The sequence below is a fragment of the Vanellus vanellus genome, assembly GCF_965231255.1.
Source record: "Vanellus vanellus genome assembly, chromosome: 19".
In the NCBI taxonomy this organism is placed as follows: Eukaryota; Metazoa; Chordata; class Aves; order Charadriiformes; family Charadriidae; genus Vanellus; species Vanellus vanellus.
This window is the reverse complement of record NC_138924.1, coordinates 10,005,341-10,033,093: the sequence shown is the minus strand read 5'-3', so window position 1 is coordinate 10,033,093 and position 27,753 is coordinate 10,005,341. Positions and strand designations below refer to the sequence as shown.

Below are 27,753 nucleotides of genomic sequence, written 5' to 3'. Positions count from 1 at the left end.
TAGCGGGTTTATCCTTTCAAATATGTACAAGCTATGATTTCAGTGGACTATTTATTGTCCACAAGAGCGGTAGCCTGCGGCTCGCAGAATCCCTCTTGCCTCGGCAAGCGGCGTGGCTATAATCATCGAACTATTCGCATGGAGTAAAGCTGGTTTCGCGGGAGGATTTAGGTATCGCAACCCAGAAGGTCCCAGTAGCTGGTTTTAGATGCTGGGGGCCCTGGGCAGAGACGGGCTTTCCTCCCCTGGCTGGTGGGGCTGTGTGTAACGGGGCAGCTCCGTCTCTGGGCGTGAATGGTCCTGCGTTTCCCGGGGTGCTTAAGCCAGTTGGGGCTATAAAGTGGGTTTAGAGGGGGCTGTGAAGCACGTGCAGAGCTGAGCGGCTGAATCGGGCGCTCCGGGGGAAGCGGGCAGGGAGAAACACCCGCTTCGATGGTCCCAGATGTGCTGGGAAGACTGGGGCGGTTCTTACAGGGAAATCTGCCGGACGGGGACAGGGCCTGTGGGGGTCAGGCAAGGATTTGGGGCATCGCGATTCGGGCTTCCAGACACTGAAGTTTTTCCTTCATCCCTCTCTGTGTAGCTGCTCCCGCTGGGCTTTGGGTGGCTGCTGGTTGAATGGCTAATGCCAAATTACGTTATAGGTTGCGTTGCTTCATAAATCACAGCAAAGCACGTCCTTGCCATCGGTGCTGCAAGATGGGGTTTATTGAAGGAAGAAAAAAGAAGATTGACTGTAAAAATCCGGTTCTTGTGCTTCCAAATTAGAGCACGCTGCATTTCATAAATTAACAGCAGAACATGAATTATCAGACTTTCTTCTTACCCTTGACTTTTTTTTTTGCATTTGTTTGGGTTGATGCACCCACTTGCTGTCCTTTTCTGCCTTTGTGGGTGATCCATTTGTCTCAGTGACAGAGACGGCAGTGTACGGCTGAAGCAGTGACGCGGTTCCCCGGCAGGCAGCAGCCGGCAGGGGATGGGGGATCTGGCGTGGTCGCTTCGGTCAGCATCTCCACTGGAACAGCCGTCTTCGTCTGAAGTCAAGGAGTTTCGCTGAGCACCTGGCAGCAGGCTTTAACCTGTGCTCAAACGGGCATCTGCCCTTTATTGAAAAACCTGGACGTAGTGGGCTTTTTTGTAGGCGGCCATACGATGGGAGAAGACAGGGAAATTCCAAGGACATTAGTAAGAAAGATTTTAATTTGAAATTTTCCCTGTAAGAATAATGCCCTCTAGGCGCACCCTTCTAGTCACCTTTTATGATTTCTGTAAGAGGAGGTCGGAGTGCCATTGTCAAGCGAAAAAAAAAAAGGTCGTGTTATTCACGGCACTAGAAGTCCTTGCATGACTTTTTTTAAGTAGTTCTTGCTTGTTGCTGAAAGCTTTGCTTTTAGCTGTAAACCGTGAGCCGCCTTTGCCTAACTCCTGTTTGCATTTGGAGTTGTTACTGCAAATTGCCAAGTGCAAACATGAGGCATGTGGAAGGGTAAATCTCCTGCCCTTTGCGTACAGTCTTTGCCGAGGATGAGAGTGAGATGAGTTAAATGACCGAAAGCCTTAGGCTAGGACGTGCCAGTTGTGATAATTTTTTCACTCCATCATCTCACCTTGCGACGTCGCTCTGCCTTATCCAGCCACCAGATGTCTGATGGATAACATAAGTGACAAGGGCAAAACCTCCTCAACGTATGCGGCGGAAAACTTCAGACAGCGAGGACGGGTCTGCTGGCTCCTGACCAGCTGGGTCCTGCCTGGCCTTCCCAAAGCCTGCCTGGCTGGAGCCAAATCCCTCCCTCGGACAGGGTTTGGGAGATCAGACCCCGGTGCTGTGAGCCACCAAGCGCTCTGGCCCCGCTCCAGCAGCACACTTAAGCACGCACTTACCTTCCAGCCTGTATGTGCTACCATTGAAGCCACCGTGGCTGTTTGCACGCTTAAAATTAAGTATATGCTTAAGCTGGCTTGGGACCAGCGATTTCAGTGCTTCGTAGGTCCAGTCCTCCTCGCTGGAGCTTAGGTAACTAGCTTGTGCAACTTGGCGCGTGCTTTTAGTGAATTCAGAATCAGGCCAAAAGAATTTATCTTCCCTGACTTGGAAGGCTTACAAGGAAACAAGTTTAAGGTTTTTTGAATTTTTATTATTTTCTAAACATAAAATTTCACGTTTCTCTGCAGTCCTTAAAGAAACACATTTTCTTAATGTCCTTGGAAGGATCTACAGGCTTTGAGTGAGCAATTTCCAAAATGCCCAGAGCTGATGGAAGGACATCTGGGACCTGCTGCCTGGGCAGGGCAGGACTCGGTGGCTTTGGAAGTCCCGTCCGTGTTTTTGTACCTTCTGGGAACATGTGCCATTGCACTGGGGTGTCGTTGGATGGAAGATTTTTTTTCTAGGCAACCCTGCACAGACTTTCCCAGTGACCTTGGGTCAGTTACTTAAGCCTTGATGTTCCAGCTCTTCCCCGGTGTAAGCAATAAAACTCTTTATATCGGCGCTGATAACTTGTTTTGCCTCAGATTTGGCCCTTGTAGGTCCGTTTTGTAATCTCTCCTCCATTCCATGATCTTGGTTGCTCAATTAATAAGCAGCAAGAGTAAGTTTCCAAACCAGTTCCTGATGGTTAATGGGGCTGTATCCTTAGAGCAGCCGCTCGGCTGCCCCGAACACAAACATTTCCATCACTCCGGTTTAATATCTGAATCCATCTTGTGCTGTTTGTGAAATATGTTAAAAAACTTGTAGGGGAATTGTGATTGCAGCAAGCTGTGCGCATAGCGGTAGATATAACCCCAATAAACTGAATGTTAACACAGGGAGATTTGCTACAGAACGTGTCAGAATAAGGTCGTCACTGCTCAGTTATTCCCTAAGGAAAAGCCGGTTACAGCACGGGCGCATGGCAAGGAGTTACATTACCGACATGGAAACCCCTGCTATAAATGACTCAAATATGCTAATTTCTACGAAGCAGTTGCAAACCGCAGATGCCTCGTGCTTACGAAGGCTGCCGGCGGCTTTGCAGGTTGGGGCTGGCGGGAGCCCGGGCGGGAGCCGGGGCAGGAGCCGGGGCAGGAGCCGGGATGCCGCCATGCACGTGCTGAGCAGCGACCGGCAGGAAAATAGAAATCACCCCCCGAGCTCCTCCCTGACACCCAGCGAGTGCCTCGTTATTTGCAAGCGAGATTTATTTATCCGGTGTGCAAGTACTTATTAGACAGTAGCTTGGAACCGAGGCGTACATTATCTCCTGGTGAGGTAAGACAAATAAATTACAAGTAAGAGGCCCCGGGTGGGATTAGTGATGCACCTTAGGAAAATATTTTGATTTCTGTTTACATGTCGGCTGGGTTGTGAAATGTTTCATCTGGAAAAGGTGATATGAGACCAGAGAAATATTTGCTCTTATAATGCAAAAAATATTTCTGTTTCGTTCTTAACTGGTTGCTAGTGATATAAACCAAATTTCACGTTTCCGGAGCTTTGATGGTTGCTCGGCCGCTTTCCTACAGATTCTCTTCTGCAAACTTTCTCCTAGCCGATAGGAAAGTGCCCCTTTATCTCCCCCTGTTTGTGAGCGTTTCTCTGCGTGCGTATTACTTACAAAGAAAAAGCGACGCGCAGCCCCGCGGAAGTCCCTGTCTCTGGCGGACCGGCTCTGCTGAGCAGGAGGCCATGGAGGATGCTCGGGTGGGGTTTGGGCCGTGTGCGGGGCCACATCCATCCCGGCTGTGCAGCTCCGTCCAGGCGGGTCCGGGATGGGGAAGCCTTCGCCCCTCCTTTGCAGCGGGTTTAAGGTAGGGTTTTCCCTCCCGTTCAGCTGCGGAGGAACCGTACCCACGACGAACTTGGCCTTTCCGAGCATTACGCTCTCTGTTTCTGTTACACAAGAAAGAGTGTCCTGTTACAATTTGAGTGATATATTAGTATATAGCACAGTTCCAATGTTTTTTCAGCACTGAGATTTTTTTAATTCGAATGAAACAATCAGAATTAAATTCCTTGGCTCGGGCAGTTACCACTAATTCTCAAGCAATATGACAAATCCACACTTGTGCCTCAAAGTGTAACATAAGATCTTAGTTATCCAGAAAACCCCGATGAGTTGTCAGATCTTTCCTTACTTGTGGGTAAATATGAACCTTTTATAATCCATTATGTGTCCTTTGTACATATATACGTATGTGCCACGAGACTGATAATAAGCAAGATAAATCTTGCTGTTTTCTTAAGGGAAGGAATACGTTATTCAAGTCCCTCCAGTGGAATTGGCATATTTCTACCTCGCAAAGTGAGCTCGCTAAGAGAGGGTATGCCTGCAAACCTCTTCCAAAGCGTTCAGAAAGGACTTGGCATATAAGCAAATGAGCAAATAGGCATCGTTATGTAGCGTCACAGAAATACCAGATGTGTCCTTCCTGCATCTTAGGCGGCTTTTCCCAGGGAAGCCAATAAAAAGGCTTCAGCATCATAAAATCGCGGCTTTTATTCAGATGAGAAGTAAAACAAAATAAAGACTCGTCTAAAAAAGCCTCCGCTGAGATTTAATGGAATTCATCGTGTGTTTAAATTTCCTAGGCATCGCTGAAAATCTCAATAATCATCTTATTGTAAGCTTAACTAAGTCATAGATCTTCAGAGAGTGGGAAATTTTACTAGGAGGAAAAAAAGTCACTGGATTTTCTAATTTTAACCAGGACTGAGAATTACAAGTATGTGAATACCACAAGAAAACACGTCCAACTTTGCGAAAACTGAAAAGTGCTGAAGATCTTTTGTGAATCCTTTTTTAATGAAATTTCCAGACCTGGAGGTTGAAAGAGCATCAGGTGAAGTTTTTCTGCTGTGCAGAATCACACCTGGTAACGCGCAGCCACCCCGACCGCCCCGGCCTGCGCGGACCTCTCTCTTCTTCAGGGCGCTCGTCTTTATGTCAGGATTAAACGTAAAGAAATGTTAATCTCTAAGGGGGCTTGGGGCTCATCACAGCCTTCCTGATTTTTTCCAGGCGTTCTGATGCTGCAAAGCCGTAAAGAGTTAAAATATGCAAGAATCTTCCTATTCGAGGGGGGGGGGGAGCTTTTTTTTCTTGCAAATCAACTTTATTACAAAGGGGGTTTTTGTTTTGTTTTTAAAAACATAATAGCATCCGGTTATACTGTAGTTTCCATCTCTTTTTGCTTTTGGACCGCTAAATAAATTGCATCCAGCATTGCAAAAATCCACTCACGTTGTTTTTCGAGGCACTGTATCCCTCGGGCTGTAGATGAGTTGCCCCTTCCCCGCCGGCGCCGGCACCGGCAGCGCACGGCGGCAGCCGCCCGTGCCCGCAGCAGAGCCCGCGCTGGCCCCCGGCCCCTGCCTCGCTCGCTAAAGCAAGATGACAGAGTCCTGTGCTTCCGCTGCTGCAAAACCGCGGCATAAATTCCCCCCCAACGCCACCAAACGCGGATTTTTTGCACGGTATCTTTTAAGTCCCGCTTTGGACGGATGTCACATCCTGCCTCCGGTTTTTAAACCATCCCGTCTCTCTCCCGTGTCCTTTTGCTAACCTCCGCGCCTCGGGGGAGGCCAGGAGCTCGGCCAGGGCTGCAGGAGCCCTCGGCGATGCTCGGGGGGTTCTGGGGGGCTCCCTTCAGCTTTTTGCCGACCCCGGGGGCTTGGCATCGGCGCTGCGGTGCCGCCCGGGTCCCTCGTTTGGTGGCCGGGTGTACTACCAGCGGGCCGGTGTGGCGCTGCAGTTGGGATGGCATATAACAGAGTTGCGGGGAGCATTCAAGGCGAAGGCAGAGTTTAATAAATATACTTAATCATTTATGTTTTGACCTTAACCCAGACTCGTACTCAGACACAGAAAGCGGAGAGTTGCAAACGTACTTTGTCAAGGCTCCTTTGGCTGCTGCAGCGGTAAAACAGGGCAGCCTTGCTCTGAGGAAAGGCAGATCCTTCGGAAAGGAGAGTAAAAGGTCAGAACTAATCCAAAAGGACAAGCAGTGTATGTCTGTGTGTATATTGGGTTTCACATATGAAATCCAGTCATGATAAATCTGATGGCTTTAGAAACATCTACTTTGATTAATGAAAACATAGTTCCCATAGACCATGGGTTTCATACTTCAAAGTTCTCCTGGATTTAGGACCTTAGGTTTTGCTTATTCATATAACATGCAGGAAACTATTTTTAAATGAATAAGGGAGTTTAAAAAAAAAAAAAAAAAGGCAAATGTTTCAACATCGGTGGTACAGATAGACTGGATAATAAGGAGCAAAATTAACAAACAACAGACGTTTTATTATGCATTTTACAATAATGTTTACATTCTTTCTTCTATATTTGTTTTTCCTTGAAAAGATTTATGTATTTATAAAAATATCTCGCTGCTCCAGCTCTGAAAATCGCAACCTCGCTCACATTTGAAAGCCTTCAGGATGGCTGCGATCGCTGGCTACGTTCCTAATCGTCCGAAATGCTTCTCCTGAGCCCGTGGTTAACCCCTTGTGCAGGACTGGAGGAGACAGCGTCTGTCGGGGCGGTGGGGGAGAGGAGGAGGGTGAGACGGTCCCTAAGGACCCGCCGAGCTCGCGCCGCGGCACCGCTGTGACCCTGAACGTTGCCGTCCATCGCCTTGGCCGGTGTCCCGAGCCGCGGCCACCGCCGCCTCGAACGTGGGCAACCTCCTGCCCGACCATCCGCCTTCACCCCTGCGGAGCCGCTGGGCACGGGGGCTCCCAGGGCCGCCCCGCTCCCGGCAGCTGCATCTTTGCTTAAAGCTCGTTTAGAAATGATGACAGAGGAATAAACAGTATTTTTGTTTAGGAGTGTGTAGCGCGCTGAGGAGGGACGCAGGAACCTCTCAGCCTCGCTTAGCCAAAAGTTCAAAGGGATTTGAAAGTGTCGGTTGCCTGTGGGACCGGGCACCCCGACTGAAGTCTCCATTAATTAAATGCACTCACAGGATACAGAGCTGGTGAGTAATGTCCTGTTTATAGCAGAACTGCGAGCGATTCTGGAAAAAAAGAAACTCCGTGGGAGGGAAAGATGACAGGGAAATAGAGTTACTCGCAAAGGCTGTAGCTCCTGCCGTCGTCTCCAAAGGTGGTAATTACCACTCACACCTCGATCGAGCGGCCGTACAGGGAGGCGAGTTGTTGTCAAGTCTGTCGCACGGACGGTGATGTGCACAGGCCGCGGGGGAGCAGGAAGGCAGCACGGGCCAGGACCAGCAGCACGGGCCAGGACCAGCAGCACGGGCCAGGACCAGCAGCACGGGCCGCCCGGCACGCGCTCGTGTCCAGAAGTCCCATTCGGGGCAGGTCGGGGAGATGCCGCTTCCTCCACGCTTAAATAAGGCGTTTGCACAGGTCCCCGTTGGTGTACCGAGAGCTGCTGCTTTGTGGCGTTCCCCCTGGAGCGGCAAAGTCACGGCATGGGAGCGGATTGGCAAACCCTGTAGGAAAGTTCAACCGTTAATATTTAAACGGGGTATGTTACAATTTGACTCACTACTTCAGGCAAGGAGTTTCCGTGCGCTGGTTCCTCGCACGCCCATGGGATTCTCGCTCCCGGCCGAGGCTTTTTCTGGGCAGCTGTGTCACGCTCACGCTGCGGTTACCGGTGCCTCCGGTGCCAAAGGGGATCGGGACTGCCTTCAAAGTCCACTCCTGCGGCTGAAGGGGCCAGGAGGGGCAGCGGCGTGGTGATGGGCAGCCCCTCCTCTCCCTCCGAGACCCCCTCGGTCGCGCCCCAAGGTCTGCCGCCCCCGGGGGGGGCCGAACCCCCACCCCTTTCATGAGAAGGATGCATCTTTTATCGGTTAAAATTGGCAGGTCGTTTCCTCTCCTATTTACTCTGTTATTTTTGCTCACACGTATGTTGCAATATGCAAGGTGAGGCTCAAAACTGTCAAGCTCTTTAATAGAACCATTACTGTATTTTTGGAGAACGTACTCTTTTTGATTTACTGTTCCTTAGAAGACAGGAAATGGAGCTACTTGATTTCATATTTTAAACAAAGCCGTCCAGAGGTTTAATGAAAAAAATTTCCCCTGGCTTTCGAATTAAAGGGCTATGGTGAAAGATTTAGCTGAGCTATTTTGACTTAGAAAAATAACACACTAGAAGCATTAAAATATTTTGCAAAAATACTTTTTACTACTGGGTTTTTCAGAGAAGAAAATAAGCTTCTCTGGTTTTCTCGGTCTTGGTCGGTAGGGCTAACTGTGAAATGAAAGGACGTTTCCAAGGTTCGGGGGTTTTCTTTTTTTTTTTTTTTTTTTCTTTTTCCTTCTGTAGAATTTATTTTCCTTTTATATTAAAAGCCTTGAAACAATTGCAATGCAAAAGACAAATCCTGTGCTTCTAAGCAAGGTAATTCGGTACGAGTAGTAACAGAAGACTTTGCCATTAATAAAATGCGAGAAACATTAAGCAGAAAGACGGGGGGGGGGGGGGGGGGGGGGGGCTGATTCTGCTCCCTCCAGCAGCGGCGTGAGTAAAGGGCAGCTCTGGTTGGGAGGCAAATGTCAGGGAAGGACAGAAGCGGGAGATCGGTATCAGGAGAAAATTAAAGTTTTAATAGGAAAATCCTGCGAGTAGAGCAGAATTAGCTTGGAGTGTTTGGGGCAGCGTAAAGCTAAACACGCTGGAACTGCAAAACGAAGCACTTCCGACCTAGCTGCCCAAGCCACGGCTTCTGCTCGTTCCATTTGGTTTCATTCGGGGTTGGTTTCCATTTGTAGTGCAGTGCTTGGGCATCACACAAAGGAGGCCGATGGTCTTCACTTCCACCCAGCTTCGTCTTCAGTAAATAAGGGGAGGAGTAAACCTTCCGCTAGCTTGAAAGCACGGCGCGATAGCGTGAAATATTGACGCAATATTAAGTCAACGGGATTTTTTTTTTTTCACTGATTTTATGAGGATTTCACCAGCAATTGCTTGGCTAAAATGATTCCTGGTTTGCTTCTGTCTTGAGTTTGTTTCTAAACGAATTGCTCCGTGTAGGTGGAACCTGTGCCGCCATCGGAGCTGCGTCGGGTCTGGGGACAGGGGAAAGGCTCGGCCTCGCGCGTCGAGCTCTGGTACTGGTGGCCGTCGGTAGGATTTCAGCGGCTTGTCGGTCAAGGCACGGGGCGAAGCCCGCCTCCTCTCAGCCCTGCCGTAATCCCGTGAATCAGCAGGAGCTGTCTCAGCCGCGTGGGTTGTGCGGTTACATTCTGGCTGCGGGTTTGGGGGATTTTGAGAGCAGGACACTCCACTGAGGTTTATTTGTAAACTTCTCTCTGGCCGACGATGGGGAATTCGATAGGTTATCAGCCGAGATACTGGGATTGAAAAGGGGAGAGCGAGGCAGGCAGAAAGAGATTACAATTTAATAAATAGCAGAGATACGGTGAGCTGCTATCAGTGTAAGTTTAATGCCATTAGCTCGCGTGCCGCCGGTAACGATGTACGTAGGGCAAAGCACCCACAGGCTCCTGGGGAGCAACCAGCCCCTCTGCCCGTTCGTGCGCTTCACGGAAGAATTTTCCAAGGCAAAACAACACCCAGGACTTAATTCTGCCTCGAAGAAATCATTTTACTTTGATGCATCTGCTGTCTGCTCACGCAATGGCAAGAAGAAAAGGAAGGTCCGCGGCAATGGGTCTTGTTTTTCCTGAAACAGTCAAAGAGGGACAGAGCCGGGGCTTTATGGGAGGAGAGGAGCTGCCTGTTGAAACAAGGCCCCATTTTCTACCCCCACGCCCCGAGGAACCTCAGTCGCACATCTGTGCGTTCAGCTTTACGTGGAGCCCATTTTATCGGTGTGTGTATTGAAATAAGGAGGAATTTGTGGACTCCACTGCGACGCCGAGCAGATGACGGCGCCCGGACCTCCTCTGCCCCGTTACTCACGGGCAGGGCCATCACCCCCGGGGTACCGCCGTGGCTGGTGAGTCATGGCTGGATGCCTGGACGTGAATCATATCGCCAGATGTGAGCTCCTAACATGGAAAAGGAGTGAAAAGGGAGGAAAGATAAAACCAGAGCTTCGCCAGCCGTGCAGGTTGTTGTTTTTTTTTTACAAGCCCACTTTCTGTGCAGTTAATCCCTCTAACCTGCATTTACATTAACACTTGCAACCTCACACGTTGCTGCTAAGAAGTTTTGGCAGCTCTTGGCCCTGATTGCAGGGGTAACGCTGCACTTGTCTCCTTTGCTCTCACTCAAGTATCTCAGGAGCCGGAGCCCGGCGCTCTATGAAGTCTCTCCCTGTACGCGCATGCCGGCATCTTGGCAGAGCTTCAAAAGCCATTTGCCTTATTATTCATACGTCTGCTTATAGGAGCAGAAATGCTCCCATTTCTCACTTTCGGAATAAGAGCAGGCGCTAGTAAAGAAGAGATTTCTCATCTCCGGCGCAACCCTGCGAACCGGCGGGAGCTCACCATCTCCCCGCTGCCACCCCGGGGGTTTGGGAGGTGGGTTTAAAAGCCCCCCCCGGTAGCTCTCCGGGTATGCGAACAGCCCCACTGAAAACCACTGACGTTGCTGGGGTCTCGGAGTGTACGCGGAGCGGGGGTCTCGGGGTCGCCTGAAAGCCCAGAAGGGTGAATTGAAAAAAGAAGCTTCAAAAAGGGACCAAGTTTTGCTTTGCCTCCCGCAGTTAGGATAGCCGACAACGTGGAAACGTTGCAGAGACTTAGACATCATCGCGATTACTTCACCTCCTCACTGCATTTTCTCAAGCAAGCTTCCAGAACCCTTGCTTTAAAACAAATTAGTAGACTGGAGTAACCTTATAAATCCAAAGACCCATTAAAAAGTTGAAATATTTGGTCATTCCTCCTCTCGGTTTAAACTGGGATTCATCCAGAGTTCAAGTGCGTGTATCGCGTAAGAGCCACGGTCCCGTTTTGTAGAGGTCCATTTCAGCGTTGATGGTTTTCTAGTGCCAGGAATCTACTCTGCAGCCAGGCAGGGAGATAAATCAAAGTTGTGCGCGCCGATGAAATTCAGGAGCCAGAAGTCACCATCGCAGCCCATATAAATCCCTGAATGCCAGCCCCGGTGCTTTCGTCCGTGCCATTAGAGTTCAAAATTATCTGCCCCTCTTTGCTGATGTATGGATTAACCGGCCGCCCGAGTGTTTACTAACGGTTATCGCCCGGTACTTTGGACGTTATCGGAGGAAGGGACGCCTGCCGCGGGGCTTGGTCTCTCACCCTTTCTATTACCACCTGTCAGTGGCAGGGAGTGTGCTGTGAAGCTGTACAGTCACAGACCGCAAGTGTAGATAGTTTCTGACGGCTGATCAAAGGGGAAAACCAAAGGCCTGATAACAAGGACGTGTTTCATGTACTTTTAACTTTGAGAAACATTGGCATTTGCATTTTTTCCCCTCGGTAGGCTGGCAGAAACCAGGCACAATAAATGCTGCATATTCAGTTACCTAATAGTGGAGTAAATGGTATGTGCTTGAAGCAACAAAGCGTAACTGTAATCTCGTTCCAAGTGGGAATGATTTAAGTAAGCCTTCGCAGAAGACTTGCTGTATAATACAGTAGAATAATTTTAATTTGTACTTTGAAGTGATCTTGAATTCAGAATCTAATCTTTGCATTCAGCAGAACATCATACGCTGTTGTGAAAGAGGTAATAACCGCAAGTTAAGGAATTATTTTAAGTATCTTTTGTAGGTACGTGCACTCCGTCACAATAGCCGGCATCTTCAGTAAAGCGCTGCGGGTGAAAGCGTCTCCGTTAGCGCACGTTTGGCCGAAAATTCCGCAGTGCAGGAACGGAGATAATGCACAGATATCCCAGAGTGAAAGAAGGGCTCGCTTTTTGCCTCCGGTAGACTTAGGTCAAGCGCAAGGCAGAGAGCAAGCCCTCCTCTCCCCATCGGTGCATCGCGCTGCGGCGCTTTCCTGCTCAGGAGAAAGAAAGGGATTTTAGCTAAAATTTGCGCCCATTAGGAAAGACAAAATGACTTGACTGTTTCCATTGTCTGAGGTGAGAAGGGGGAAGGGTGCTCAACAGCAGCCCAGTGATAGACAAATCAACTTTAAAAAATAATTTACAGTTGTCTAACGCGTGCTTAATAACATATATACAGGTTTTTAACGTTGCATGTCATTCACCTCAGTGTCGTTATGCTGATTTCCCGACTCTCCCTGGTGTGAGACCAGAATTGGGTCTGTATTTTTAATTTAACCTTTTTGCTCACAGCTGCCTGGTCAAAGCTGTTCGGTACTTAGGGCTCTGCTGGCTCCCGCTGGGCTGTTAACACCACCGTTTTAACTAAGGTGCCAAAATTAGCTTTTCGGGGACTGGAAACGCACGGGCTTCTTTTCTGTCCAATGCAATAAATAATATGTATGGAAGCGGGTTGGTCCCGGGGTCTCCCAAACATCTGCCTGTTGTTTGTTGAAGGTGCCTTCGACCGGAGCGTGACCCTGCTGGAGGTGTGTGGGAGCTGGCCCGAGAACTTCGGTCTCCGCCACATGTCTTCCATGGAGCACACTGAAGAGGGCCTTCGGGAGCGCCTGGCCGATGCGATGTGCGAATCTCCCAGCAGGGACATAGTGGGATCAGGAACAGGTACAAAGAAGAGGTGTGATCAGAGATCACGTACATCTCACCCAATGGTGATTTTTGTTTTTCTTTTTTTAAGTTTTGCTTTCCCTTTTCTCTGTACGCTGCTTCTCTGATTAATTAACTTTTACGGGGATCTCACTTAGCGTGAGAGAGGTCATTTATAAAAAGAAAGTAGCGGTAGATCCCATAAACAGCCCGAGAAGCCGAAAGCAGCTTGATGCACATTACTGGGGCTTGAGGCTTCCTTCCCGTGTAGCTGTGACGGGGGCTCTCCTCCCTCCCCGGCCAACTCCGGAGCGTCCCAGTCTCTGTGCGGATTGCTGCCCTTGCCCGCCCTGCTCCAAACAATGTCACAAGCACCACACGCATCCTCATTTTGTGTCCTGAATAGAGCCACTGCGAAGCGCTGGTTCTGTAATCCAAATTAATCCATCTTCATCAGCGCCCATTATATCGATAAATTATATCATCTGTTTAAGTAAATGGAATGGCACGTCAGAGATTGCGCTGCTCAGAAGGGGCCCGGTGGTAGGAGATGCTTAGGGATGTTAAAGCGCAGTTACTGCGGTTTTATTGTCTCCATTCAGTTTTACTTGTTTTAAAAAAAACGTCCTCTAGTAAAAGGACCGGGCCCGTCTTTGATCCACGCACCATTTGTGGTGTGACCAGCAGCTAATAGGAACGGTGGCTTCTACCGTCAGCTGCCAGCTTGCCTGCCGCTCTTCTGGGACCTTGCCTGGGAAGGAGAAAGAGGACAAGCTCTAGCAGAAAGGTACGGGCGTGCCAAGCTACGGACAGTACGGAAAGGCTGCGTAGAGCAGAAGTTGTCCGTTCCTTTGGCCGTTGCCCTCATGCGTTGCTCGTCCTCCTGCTTTGCAGGTGGGTCGTTACTGGGCACGTAGCCCACGGCAGGTCACCAACCTGCGGCTCCCTCCCCCCGTCTGGAGGAGGAGGCTGCAAAGAAGCAGAGTTTAAGCCCGTGTGCGTAGGTACGGGCAGCAATAACCGAGCTGCTGAGTGGTGCAGAAGAGCACCCTTCGTAGCCCAACTTGTCACCTTTCAAACTGTCTGTCCTCTGATTTCCATCTTGAAAATGATGGAATCAAGGGATGGTTTAAGATTTGATACTAACAGAAAGAGTTGAACACTAAGCGTGGGTCTCAGTTACAGATCTGGTGCAAATTCTCACCAGCTTGTTGCCGTGGAGGAGGCACTTAACGTCTCCGTGACTCCAGTGCTGCATCGCTGCAGTGAGGATAGAGATGCCTCACGTTGCTGGTGTGGAGTTTAATCAGCTCCTGTCTGCAAAGGGCTGTGAAGGTGAAAAAACAGGCTGTGAAAATGGACAAAGGCACATATTTCATCACTTATTGACCCGTGCTGGGACCAGAGTGAACTTTGGGATGGTATCCACTTCCCATAACGGGTCAGCGCCCCTCAGGCTGCCTATGTTAGGGGAAAGGTGAGGGGAATACCTTCTCTGAAAGCTGAAGCCATCTAGACATGTCAAGTTAAGGTGACTGACTGCCCCGGAGACTTGACAGTATATTATACTGTAAACCGAGAACTTTGTCAGAGACAGAGGTCGACATTTGCCTTCCATTTTCACCAAACCCAGCTGGTGGCAGTGGGTGCCGACTTCTTTGGCGTAAGATTAGGCTCACAGTACTGCAGGTGTAAAGACAGAAAGGAACTGTTTATAGCGGTGCCATCACTGAGCTGAAATTCATCCAAAGAGATTTCCCCCTGCTTTTACTCCAGACACATAAATCTTCCTAACGAGTGTAAGATAGATGCCGTCTCAAAGCAGCGAATGTAAGTGGCAATAGGGAGAAACATGAGCACTGACCCAACTCACCCCATCCCACTACCCTCCTCTCGCTGTCACTACGCCCTGTGTTTTCCTGCCTGTCGTGGGATTCCCTCTACCACTAACGCTTTCTTCTCAGGATTTGGGCATGTGGTGCCTCAGTGCGGCGGAGGAAACCTAGTGATAAGGCTGTGGACTCCCGTGCCCTTTCCGCTTCCGGCCCCTCACGGCTCTTGAGCTCTTCTTACCGGGTGGCTATAAAAAGTTCTCTCCTGCTCAGATGATACCTGGAAAACTGCGCTTGCCCAGGGAGTCGCCCAGCGCTCGCTACACCGCGCGTGGCTGCGCTGGCGGCGGGCTGCCGGCCAGCCGTGGGGCAGGCTGTGGAGCGCGGTAAAGTGCCAGCCTCTGCCTGCCGGTTAATAAATGGGGAAAGAGAAGTTTGGAGGTACGTTCCCCTCGCCTCAAAGAAGAGGCGCCTTTGTTGGCTCATAAGGAGTTAGGATAGCTTTCACTTCCCCCCCCAAACCACTTAACAGCTTAACAAACCTGAACCGGGTTATCTCTGAAAAACGTTCAGTTTTCTTCCTTGGATTCTCTGCTGCCCACTCGCACTCACCTCAGCGAGACGAGAGCGAGGAGTCCGGCAGAGGAGGACAGCCCCAATTCGCGTGTTGGTAGTTGATTTCTATATTGGTGCTGGTTCCAAAGACAGTGTTTATATTTCTGCACTGGACTAAAAATTATCAAAGTTGCAAACCTCTTTCTAATAAACCTAAAATGACTTATTTTAGCTTCTGCACGCCTTTATGTTGTGCGTGCCTTTAGCCCCTCTTTGCGCTGCTTGCATTCTCTTCAGTCCTTAAATACGTTTTATAGAGGTTTAACGAAACTTGCAAAACCTTATTCGAACTGAAACAGGAATTAATGAAAATTTCTAACGCTGAGCGTGAAGATACGTGCCTGTGCGGTGCTCGGGTCCACGGCGTGGGCAAAGACAAAAGGGGCAATAGGGTGGACAGTGAGGCTTTATCAAGTGCTCAGCCGGTCCTGACGTGCGCTTAATGGCAAGAGATAAATAGATTCTTTTAATGCCTTAACTGTTAGGGCATAGCTGACACGGAGATTTATATAGTAATTGGGGCTGATATGCTGCAGTAGTGCGGAGGAAACGCATGCTCACGGTGCACAGAGCACTTTGGGGAGTAGATCTTCACAGTGTCTTTGTTACCTGCCCCGTTGCGTTGCAAAGCAGGGTTGGCACCGCCTCCCTGCTTCGGTGGTCCTGGCTACTGGCAGAGGCAGAAATGACCCAGAGATTTTGGTTATACGCGAAACATCAAACTGGAGGATGCAAAAACATGAAGAACAATCCGGCGTCTGCAAGGATATGGGGAATTAGATGGCCCGACGGGTCTTTTCCATCTCTGACTCCAGCTAGTTGCCAAGGGCTGTCGGACGGTGGAGGGGAGAAGAACCAGGTCTGGAGAATGACCCTCCCAAAAATCTACTTTCCTTGTGACCTAAATGATAACTCCAGTCATCCAGCTAGTTGACTTGATTGGGAAACCAGCTTTTCTCCTTGTTATCCAATTATCCAGACGACCCATGTCTATCTTAAGTGGAGTCTGCTGTACATAAGCTGTCAGCCTAGATACACATTTCATTCCAAAGAAGGCGTAAATTGGCAAAGATGCAAAAAGATGTTTTTGCTGTTTCAGTTTCTGTCAAACTCTCACCAAAAAAAAAAAAAAAAGGTCTACTCACAAAATGTTAGTGGTCAGTGACCTCCTTTGCTCGCAAAGCTTTGTTTTCAAGCAGCGACAATATTTACATTTGCAGTATAGTTTCTGAGTGTGTGCTGGAGCTTCACATTGCATTCTCAAAAGAAAAAAAAAATAAAAGCAAAGCTAGTATTGGGATTTATGAAACTGCGCTTCCAGGAGACAAATCTCTCTGACAATATTCCACGCAAACCGGACGGGCAGGAATTGCCAGCCCAAAAATTCTGTAATCAGTAAATCCTCTGATTTATCTATTCCTTCAACAAGTACATTTCTTAAGCTTTCAAATTCATTTTGGTCAGTTCTGTTGAAAATTAGCCTATAATAAGGGACTGAGCCTTTGCAGTCCAAGCGACAGGATGTCTTCTGAACTGGGTGCGCGGAAGACTGTTTCTGTTGCTGTGCGGTGGGGGTTAAGGGTGCCGAAGCCCAGGAGACACATTGCCCTTGCGCTCTCTGCCTCTCCCCCCCGGGCCGAGGACGGCATCCGTAGCCGTGATGCTGATGTGGGATCTTCCTGCAGAGACGTAGCACGGTGCGTGCGCATCCCAGGGACCCAAATTCATCAGGCCCCCAGTCACGTCCCCTTAAGAGGTAGACTGGCCTGAGAGAAAACCAGTGGATCTGTCAGGCGGTCGCAGAAGGGAGTTACCAACTCCAGGAGAGCAGCGGTGAGCATCGAACGGTGCGGCTCCGCATCTGCAGCACCAGGGTGAAATGTTTAGCTGGATGTTAAATCGGGGGACGTTAAATCGGGGGAAGTTAAATCTGGGGATGTTGAATCTAGGCACAGCTTCAGGCTCGACTTTCACGTGATTTACCAAATCGAAACCCGTTCTCTACATTTTCTCGGGTTTATTACCACAAAGCACACAGCACAGTGACAGAAGGGTAGGTTTGTTCTTTAGGAGGCTAACACGACCGGCACGTTTCCCGGGGAGGATTGTCAATGTATAAACTAAATAAGTGTCCATCAGCGCTCAGGTTATTTTGTCAGGCTAGGCAATACGGCAAGCTTCCTTTTGTGACAGATGTGCTGCTGCCACTGTCAGACCCCCGGGTTTTCTGCCAGAAAGAGCCGTTAGGGTCCGGGCGGCTGCGGAGATGCGGGATGGGGCTTACTGTGTCTGCAGGGTGCGATTCCAGCCCGTGCCCGTCTGCTGCGACTTCTCTGTTACAATTTGTTGGGCTGCCTGAATGTTGTACTTACACTCCTATCTAATTTATTTTGACAAAGCATACCCAAATCCACATTGCTGCAGCGTTTTACAAGTGGCGGAGCTGCTCTGCGGACACACAAGAGTGGGATTGTTTTTTGTGGGCACGTATCCTTTTTTTTTTTTTAATTCAGCATGAAATCCAGTACCCTGTGATGGCTCAGTTTACGCTGCAGTTTGTGGGGCAAAATAACTTTTTTCCCTATCTGTCCTGTCTCGGGAATACATATGAACTTGCAGTAAGAGCCTATATTAAAAACCGCAGAGCATGCACACCCCCCCCCCCCCCAATTTTGCTGCTCAGAACCAGTGCTATAGGTCTGAACGGGGAAGGATGCGAGTGTGGCACCATCGTGGTCGGTACAACCCACAAGAAGAATTTAAAGCAAGGTGTTTAAAGACCATTGTAAAGTTTCAGTTAAAAAAAAAAAAAAAAGTATGGCTCATTTTTTTCCAAAACTCCTGCAAAACTCCAAGCCTTGTCAACTACCGCCCGCGGAAAGCCAGAGGCGCAGCGGCAAGGGGCAAACGCCGCGGAGCACCCTGCGCCCAGCTCTGGGAAGAAACTGTCTGGATTCCTTCCAAAGTTCATGAACAAACTCATAATGCGATGAAGGAAGCTCATATGTTGGAGCAAACTCTTTAACCTGATTAATGGGATGTAAGTAAGCGGAGCTAATTAAACGTGCTGTTAGGGAATAGCCCATCCGAAACCCCGGGCTCGGCGCGCAGGGCAGCTGGGATGCCGGTCCCCGGCCGAAGCCCTGTGGTTGCGCTGGCCTGAACCTGCGCCGGGTCTGGGCACCTTGGAGCTTTGCAGGGGAACGTTTTCGAAATCGTTACGTGGAACGTGCGGTTCGGCGAAGCCAAGTCACGCGCTCTCTGGCTGCGGGGCTGAGGTGGGGACTGCGCTCCTCTGCCGGGGGAGGAGAGCGGGCCGCTGCCCTCTGCTCCGGGGCGAGCAGCATCCTTCCTGGGGGCTTCCAAAAGAGGAAACGTCTGCGGTCGGCAGCTGTGTTCAGAGATGAGCGGCCACCCGGGCAGAGAGGTACCTGCACTTGGTTTCAGGAATAGGATTAGCCCTGTATAGAGTCAGAGCTTTGGTCGGTGCCTCTCCATCCATCCCTTCCTTCCTTCCTTTCTTTCCTTCCTCTTCCTTTTAATTTTTCCCTTCCCTCTCCTCAATTGGTCTCATTCCTAACTCAGACAGAGGAACACGGGAACACACAACCACTGATTTTCCCTCTGAGGAGCGTTTCTGCAAAGAGATTTCTGCATAGGTTCAATGCGACATCAGCTTGGGCAGCAAAGACACGGGCGTATCGAGTAACACTGGTGCTAAAAGCAGCCTTTGAACTCGCAGAATATTCATCCCAGGGTCAGAGATTAAATTACCCCCCTCAAACGGGTCTGAGAGCTCACTGCGGTTCTTCCTACAAAAGGTTTGTTTGGATGAGACTCGTTTGAGAGGAATGAAAATCCAGGGCTCTTTAGGAGCCACCGGTTTTGAAGCGCCGGGCGAGAAGAGGAGCAGCGTTTGCATTGCACGCGTTTTAACATTGGTTTATTAATTATTTCTCACGTGCAACATGCAACAGCAGCGCAGCTGCCCCGTGCAGGACATCAAGCGCTTCAGCATGGGCTTCTCGTCCTCTCCTGCCCACGCCGGTGTCCCTGGAGCAGCCCCGGCCCCTCAAGGGCATCTTTAACGTCCCAACCCTTTCCCAGGTCTCCAAATCCGGCTCACCACCAGCCCCGGGAGGGTTTAGTGGAATTTCTTCCAGGTCTACGTTATTTAGGGGGGCGGGGGGGAGGGGGGGGGGAAGAATACTGATATCGCAAATGTTTCTGCTGTGAATTTCGGTTCAGGGCTGTTTGTAGAAAAAGTCTGCTGGTGTTTCCGAAGTGAGCGCTGACAGCATGAGACAACTCGGACTTTCTGCCGTTTGCTAACAAGTTGATCAACTGCATTTACTTATTATCAGCTGTGGTGTGGGGAGATTCCTTTTCTTTTTCTTCTTATTAAATCAAGGCATTTTTTAAGAAATATTTTATTTTTGATACAGACACAGCCGGTGAAGTAGCAGTAAAAACCATCACCACAAAGAGGCACATGGCTTTGAAATGTTTTGGTATGTAACATAACGGTATTGTTATCCGGTCTTAACTTTTGCACAAAGACTATTTCTCCTTGTTCTAAAAGCAAACCCTCTGTCAGCTTTCAAAGGGTTACGTACACAACACGGTCGTAGGGGAACAAAACAAAAAATATCAAAGTGTCTCCAATCATTTCGCAAATAACATTGTTCTATTTCTCTCCTTAAGCGAACAAGAGTTTCTTTGATTTTTTTTTTTTTTAAGTCAAATTTAGGATTCTGCTGTTCAGAGCAGAGAGGTCACAAGGCCCTAATGTATTTAGCATTGACTGCCCTCTCTTGTAGTGCGTCTATTAGTCAGTAATTTGATTTGTACCTATTCATTTGCAGTCCCTGCAGGAGCTCTGAGCTGGCCCCAAGTATAATTGGTGCTGTCTCTATTTTTACATCATTAGATTAGCCCCGACTCCTGGCCACTTGTTGTCTGCGCTTGTCTGTCCATTTATACAACCTAATGTAACACAAAATTCATTACTGATCACATTACTTTCAACTCTGAAGCCAGCTTTGTGATAAACATTTTGTTAACCCTTTCTTGCCAGCGCACAGACCTGGGGGATAAATGCACTTTCCCTTTGCAGAAAAATCAATATCATAATAAAACAAAGTGCAGTCACATTTCCAGATTTGTCATTCCTCCCGGAGAAAGAAATGGGGAGAAACATATATGAGATGACTAAATGATGCCTGCAGCCAGGCCTCTCACGCTGCTGTATATGGAATGAGCTCAGCGGTGTCCTTTCTACTGGAATATAAAGAAGCGACACAAGATAGGGCCAGCACTCAATTTCAAACTTAATTTCTTACTCATTGTTCTGCAAGTGTTTTAGCTCTTCTGTGCAGGCTGTAATCGGGTTATGACATTATGGGAGCTGGACATTTTTCTTCCAGTGCTTTGTCTCAAAGTAGTTAACAGAGAAACAATTCCCTTTCTCCCAAGAGATTTGTTACTGCGTTGGGTTTGGGTTTGGTTTGCTTTGGTTTGTGGCTTTTTCTTCCTACTGATTAAGCAAATTAATTTTCCTGCTGCGACACTCCGGTATTGCACAGGAAAATGTAAAGCTCCGTTCTGTCCAGCCTGGCTTTGCTCACGTTCGACTGTTGTGCTGAGTGCCTCCTAAAGCATTCGGCGTTTTGCATCCCCGAGGCTTCTGCTATTGATTTCAAGGGGAACGAGAGGAAAGCCACGGTAGGTATTCAGTTGGGCCGGATTCTGCAAAGGGCTGAGCATCCTTACAGCTCTCTTTGCAGCATCGTGCCTATGAGGTGTCGCTCGCTATTCAAAGAAATATATTTTGGTGCCCGCAAAAGCTGTTGATTTTTAACAGTTTTCTGAATTCATCTCCTGTTTGTACAGCTTGGCTTGCAAATCTGTTATTTGGGGTTTTCTAAATATTTAGAAACATTTCTCAGTGTTTATTAAATCTTCCCCTCAACAGGCCGAGTTCTGAAGCCTGCCCCACGCCGAGCGCTCCCGCACCGAGCAGGGTGCAGGCGGCTAGGAGACTACGGGATTTTTCCATCTCTGGTTTCTATAATTACCTCGTTATTCCTTTTGCACGGTATTTTTATGTAGGATATGACTTACGGCGAGCATATCTCTCTTCGCGAGTCTAAGAGCCCTTGTCTCCCAGCATTTGAACCAGGACTGGTATTTTTACAGCTGTTTTGTGAGCCAGAACTTGTTGCAGCTGCTGAGGTGGTGGCAGAATAAAGACAAGACAGTTCCTTTCCCTCCTCCCCAGCCCAGCAGCCCCAGAGAGCCTTTCGGGATTTTTTTGCTGATTTTTACAGGAGCGATTTTGGGTGTGTGCGGCGCTGGCTGGCGCTTGCTCCGAAAGCCGGGCTCGGCTGGGGTAAATCGCGAGTCTCCGCTCAGCTCTGCTGCTGCCTTCGTGCCCCTCGCTCTCTGCTCCAGCTTTGCCGTCTGAGCGCCGGGGAGGTCAGCGTGCCCTGAAATCCCCCTACAGCCTGACGTCACTCCCGTCACCCTCACCTTAAGGACAAGCCGCGGCTCGGGTGACGGCGCAGGGCACGCCGTGGGCTCGGTGGCAGGAGGCGCGTGGCCAGCCAGACCACGGGCCACCACCCCGCTCCCCGCCCGGGGTGCCGCTCTTGGGGTTTGTTAGGCTGACGCGCTGCTCCCGTCTCTGTTTGCCCTATAGCGCGGATCTCCCGCGCCTCTTGCGTTAACTCTTGGAAAGTTTGAGCTTTTCGTTGTCGTGAAATGACACGCGGCCGATTTGCCGGCGCCCCTTGCCGCCTGGGCACGGCATTAACGTCACGCTGGTGCCAAGGGCACCTACCGTTCCCTGGACTGTGAAGGGGCGATGGCCCAAATCAGTGCAAAGCTCTCACAGCCTGGGCATCGCCCTCTCCGGGGGGGGGGGGGGGGGGGGCGGGAGAGGAGGCTGTAGAATGGAAACCCATTTACGCAATAAATTGTTAAGCAGTCGAACTGTTAAATGAACACTTCTTATTAGAGAGACACGATGAAGCATGAGTCACCAAACAGCAAAATACGCATTAACACAGGAAAAACCCCAGCAATGAACGGAAGGTCAAAAGCTAAAACAATTAAAATGTTCCAGCGTGAGCCAACCCCTCTGGCCCTGCAGCTTCCAGTCCTCTCAGCCGCAGAGGCCCCTCATCCGCCACGGGAGCTGCTCCTCACGCTTCGGCATCAGGAGGCACAAGTCCTTCGAGGGACTCCCAAAGTGCCACCTCCGGCAGCTCCAGGGGTCTTCTCCCACCCGTTCGGATGCCGTATCGTTTCCTATCACCCTACTGTAGGCTGCAGCCCTGCCGTCATCTCTCATCACTCCCGTGCGTTTCGCTAACGGAGTATCAGACAAATAGTAACCTGATTTTTCCGGTAATCTAGCCTTGCCATCCATGGTGGAGTCTAAGAATGTCAGGGCTTGGGGCTTAGCAGTGGTGGTGTTCGCTATCTGATGGTCGCAGTGTGTCTAGCGGGGACGGTCGGGGAGAGGGGGCAAGGGGAAAAGGGGAGAAAAACCCCAAGGGGATTTTGGCTGGGGGAGGATCTCCCCGATGGATGGAGAGGGAGACTCGCTGGAGCGCATCCCATGGGACCGGGCTGCCCCGGGAGGAAGCAGCGCTGTGGCCGTGTCCCCGGCAATGCCGGGGAACGGTTAGGTCTCCCTGAGGTATATGTTGTAATTTGTGGTACGAAAAGATTAGCTTTCCTCCATTCCTAGCCTGCTGTCTCCCCGCCATGGATAATATATAAAACAGTAGACTTTTATTCATTAACATTTATGGGAAAATGTTAATATTAAACCGTAAGTGAAAAGCCCTATCTTATTGAATTCTTCTGCTGTGTTATTGGGAGCCTAATTACATTTTGCATTTAAATAAAAACCAGATGACGTTCAGGACGGTCAGGCAAGCATTCTGTAAGTGAGAATTTATCTTGCGATCTGGGTAAACAATGTCTCATCATTTAACAGTTATTATAAATAATGGGTTTTTAAGCACTTTGCTGGGAGTTCATATTGGCTCCACGCGGGTTGCACTAAGGGAGAGAGAATTTCAGTGACATCTTCCAGGCATCCGGTGAGGAGGAATCATATCCTGAGCTCGCTTCTCAAGCTGCAGCAGTTTTCATCCTCCTCTGTTTATTATTGTTCAATATTGTGTGCACAATCGGCTGACAAAAAAAAAAAAAAACCCAACCCAAGAGTAAGAAAAATGACAAATCGGTGGGAAGAGCTTTGCAAATGGAGAAACCATCTACGCTGCTGCCCCAGCAGAAGGGGAGGGTGTTGGGGAACCTCTGCCCAGGTGGCTGAAACCTCCAAAGGCGTATTCTTTCTGTAAAAATGGGCTGTGTAAAGGTTGTGGCTTCGCGAAGAACGAAAAAGATGTTGAGGCAACACGGAAAGACAAAAAGACCAGAGACTGGCTGCTTTTCTCTGTGTTTCTGCTGGTGCCTTCTTAAATTACCTCACTGGTAATTACGCGCTTGGTAATGCGTGAGTAAAACTTCTAAAAAATGTAAATAGCTTTTTCCCCACTTCTGTTGTTTATATTCCGCGTCTCATTCCTGTCGCTTCAGACAAGGTGGCGGTGCTTTTGTTGCTGGCTGGCTCTTCGTCTTCGCCCCGTGCTCCTCGGACGTTAGCGAGAGCCTCTGAGATTTCTCCGAGGCGTTTCCCGTCACGGGCAGGGAGCAGCTTCCCCGCAGCCCGTCCCGCAGCCCGGGCAGGGAGGAGTTAGTTTTCCGTGCAGCCAGAAATAGGCGGTAAGGGGATGAATTTTTTAAGCAACCGCTCGCTGTCGTGAAAAGAGACAGAATTTGGGAGCGCCTAATGGTGGCTGGTGGCCTGTCACCTCCTGAGACGCCAGGAAGCCACCCTCCCTGTAAATTGGCTGTTCCAGGACGTAAACTGTTTACTGCCTTTTTCTATGAGAGGCATTTCATCCCGTTTTCCAAGAAGACCCCCGCGGCTAAAATACCATCTCTTTTTTTATTATTTATTTATTTGGGGTATGTATTTGTTATTTCCTTGGTCAGCGACTTTTCTCAGTATCTGCCCAACGCATGAACTCTGTGTTTACATCGAAAGCTGATGGTGTTGTGAAAGACAAAGGGTCAGTATCACTTCTCCGACTGTTTCCAAAGACGTTTTTCTGGGAAGGTCGCAGGCGGGAAGGTGCCAGCAGGGTCAGCAGCCGGGACCTGCCCCCATTCCCTCCGCTCCGGCCGGGTGGCAGGGCACGGGAGCGAGGAGCCGGGGATGGTGAGCGCCTGCAGAACCCCGGCGGAGGCGAGCCGGGATGGAAACGGTGGCAGTTCCCTACGGGGACAGAGACCGCAGCGTGCCGGGGCACCCAGAAGCGGCGCGGAGCGCTGCGGAGGGATGCTCGGACGCGTTGCTGTTCTGATTTCCTCCTAAGGCAGAGCACAGCATTCCCACGGACGGCATCTCCCCTCTCTTCCCGAGATCCCCGCGCACGTGCCTCACTGAGCAGCTCTCCCCGTCGCTGGGGCCGGGTTGTCAGGTGGAAGTGACGTTTGGAGGCGTTAATCAAACGACAGGTGAACCCAGCGGCCTTCCTCCCTCTTCGGCAGCCACAGAGGCAGCGGTGGGTGGATGACTTGTGCAGGGACAGATCCCTAACCCGAACCCTGGGCGTGCTGCTTTGCCTTCACTCAGGGCTGCTTCTACCCGCAGCCTTTCAAAAGAAATCTTTCGATTCTATCGTGCCAGTATGGCGTTGTCTCTTTGGTTTATCTTTTGGAAAGGCGTCGCCCCTCGAAATGCGAGTGAGGAGGCTGCAAAAGGACACGCCACGGAGAGCGGGTAGTTACGTTAACTTCCCTGCCAGATGCCCAAGCATGAGGCAGAGTCTGCGCAGCTTGAGGTGGTTTAAATTGCCTTTTATGTGGGACGCGGCCAGAGGAATGCCTTGGTTTGCCATGAGGTCTTCTAGATTTCACACAAGAGCTGTCCTCCACCACGCGCTCGCCCACAGGCTGCAGCTCGTTCACACGTTTGACAGTGCTTGTAAGGGCGTAACTAAAAAGGCGAAGTATATCAGAATCGATACTTGGGATAGGTTTTAAAATACAACGTTTAACAAGCGAAAATGCCCGGTTGACTTTTTCTCAGCTGCCCTCTGGTTTCGTGAGAACCAATGCAAACTGCTGTGCCGAACAACTCCGTTAACAAAGGGCCGAATTAAGCTGCGGATGTCATTTTTATCGAGGCGCTTTCATATTTATGTCTAACATCAGAATTTGGAGCTATATAAATAAGGCAGAGTGTATTAAGAGCCTCGAGCAATCCTGCAAGAGAGCGAGCCCACAAGGTTGGCCTGTTGTTTTTCCAGGCTCGGGTAATGCTCAATCTAGGTGGAGACGCGATTTTAAGAGTCCTACTGCGAGCGTTGAGTGCTTCGTCAAATTAGGTCTGTGTTTAGAAAAATTGGTCTGCTTGAAGCAGCGATGTCAACATAATCTTTAAAATAATTGCCTAAATAGACCAAATAAGTTGCGTTTGGAACTAGGGTTATTTGGATGGGTTTGGAGTTTCTCAGCGACACTAAAGCCGGCGCTGGGGAAATGAGGGGAGGAGACTTCTGCTCCTTAGATCTCCACCTGAGCTTTTCAGATCTGAGAGCCTTGAACCGTTTGGATGAGCAGACAAAGGCTGAGTCTGCGGTGACATCATTTTGTGAGCTTCAACGAAACTCTGATTTGGACCAGCTGAGCATCTGCTCCCCCCCAAACTTTTAACTTTTCCTTTGAATCGAACCCAAATTTCAGTCCGGTCTAGCTTCCTCCTCGGCATCAATCTGCACCGGAGAGACAGCCCAGACAGAGCCTCTCAGTAGCTTTCCTCGCTCGCCCGAAAGGCCACTTCATGTCAGAAGTACTAGAAGTTGTGCCAGAATTACTTTGCTTTGTAATATTATACTTTTAAAATGAACTCGGCAATACGTTTGTGTCAGAAGCACATAACGCACATACGCGGGGTGCGCTCAGAGGCACACTCCGAGCACAGAAGTTGTCCTCCTCCTCGCTGGGGGTTATTAAGGAGGCCCAATAACCGAGGTGGCATCTCAAGAGGGGGGGGGGGAAGGTGGGGAATAGGTCTTAGCTGTGAAAGAAACTGCTGAAGTTCGGAGGGTCAGGCACGTCTGAAGTCCCCCCGTTCAGCGTATCGGCGAGGGGCTGCCCAGACCCTGAAGCAATCGCTGCGTTTGTATTTTTGACCTTCAGGCAGTTTTTTCCTTACCCGGCATTTTTGCTGGGAGTGTTCGGCTGAGCCCGGGGCAGGAGGAGGGACCCCCCCGGCCCTCCCCGGGCACTGCGGGTCCTCACGCTGGTGCGTGGTGGCTTTGCTGCACCCCCCTTTGAGACGGGACCCCTGCCCCGAGATCTCCGGTGGCTCCAGCTCTGGTGGGAAGGGGGATGCTTCGATCCGCCCCTTGGGTCCACGCCTGCTCTGGATAGAAGCGTGATGGGTTCAGGAATAGGAGCATCACCTCCAAAGCTTCTGAGGAAGGTCCAAAGAGTCTGGAGGGAGCTGGTAGGTGTCGTGAACGTGCAGGTTACGTTGAATTTGTGTTCTCCTTTGTGGCGTCGGAGGCTGACGGAGGGGTCACTGTTGAGCAATCCGAGGCACTCCCCTAACCCTGGGAGCGAGAGACCAAACCCAGGAATTTTAATACAGTGTTTTCTCTGCAAATGCTTTTGGTCCGATATACACAGATGTGCTGCTTGCGTAACTGAAGATCGAAGATAATTCTGCCTAAATACATTGAAAAACTTGTGTACGGGCGGGTTTGCACAGGAAAGCGTGCATTACATATAAGGTGCATGATAGGATTTATAGTAGCAACATTTTGAAACTTTCAAGATGGGGTAGGAGGGGATTCCTTTAAACCCAAACAACCGTATCTGCACGTTCATTTTAAAAACTCTTTGAGAAATCCTGCACAAGGAGTCATAGGCTTCCGTGATGTGGATGGGCTACAGAAATTGTTTTCTATAAGCATTGGACTGTTCTAGCTTTTGAAATTTCACATACTGACTGAAATCAGCAACTCGTCCTTCTGAAGGGCCATTTATGTAGGAAAACATCCTAAACCTCTTTACAAAAATATACAGCTCTAGGAAACTTGAGATTATTTTTTAAAAGCACTGCAGTCATTGTGAAAGTGCCTATCATGAAGAATATTCTCCCTCTAAATGCTAGTCCTTTATCTAGTGCACTTTTAACCTCCCATAAAATGCTCGGACTCAAGTCTGGCAAGATGCCAAAGTCTTGGGTCCCCTACTCCATGGACTCGAGTCGTATGGAGCTTTTTGGGTTCTCTTTTTAAAGCAAAAACCAAGCTGCTTGCTTTTTTCTTGTTGGGTGTTTTTTTTTTTTTTTTTCTGCTAGACAAAATTCTTTAGAAGTTCATGCATGAAAATGTTTTGTCCGTATCTCAACAATCTCTTCGTGCCTGAAGTAAACCCAGACATTTATGTAAGTTCAGATGTCCTCCCCGTTTCCTAAGTGTTAGTTGTTTGGCATCTTGGCATTGAAATAAGGCACTAGAAATGAAATTTGCGGTCTCGGGGGGGGGCTCTGATGTTCAGAAGGCTCAGTCTTCATTCCCCTGGTTATCTCCTGCCTCCTGTACCTCCTCATCTCCTTGCTGTATCCTGCCACCTTTTTTCCAAGATGC

The 27,753-nt window shown here is 49.6% G+C and overlaps 1 protein-coding gene across 2 annotated transcripts in view; it reads left to right on the top strand.

Moving 5' to 3' along the window:
* Positions 1-27,753, top strand: part of BCAS3 (BCAS3 microtubule associated cell migration factor) — a gene marked incomplete at its 3' end in the record, with an annotated part of 391,462 nt that overhangs the window by 339,744 nt on the left and 23,965 nt on the right. For both annotated transcript variants that reach the window (XM_082493341.1, XM_082493342.1), the window contains exon 23: positions 12,414-12,581. In XM_082493341.1, coding sequence (XP_082349467.1) covers positions 12,414-12,581 — 168 coding nt within the window. The remainder of the gene's footprint in view (positions 1-12,413; positions 12,582-27,753) is intronic.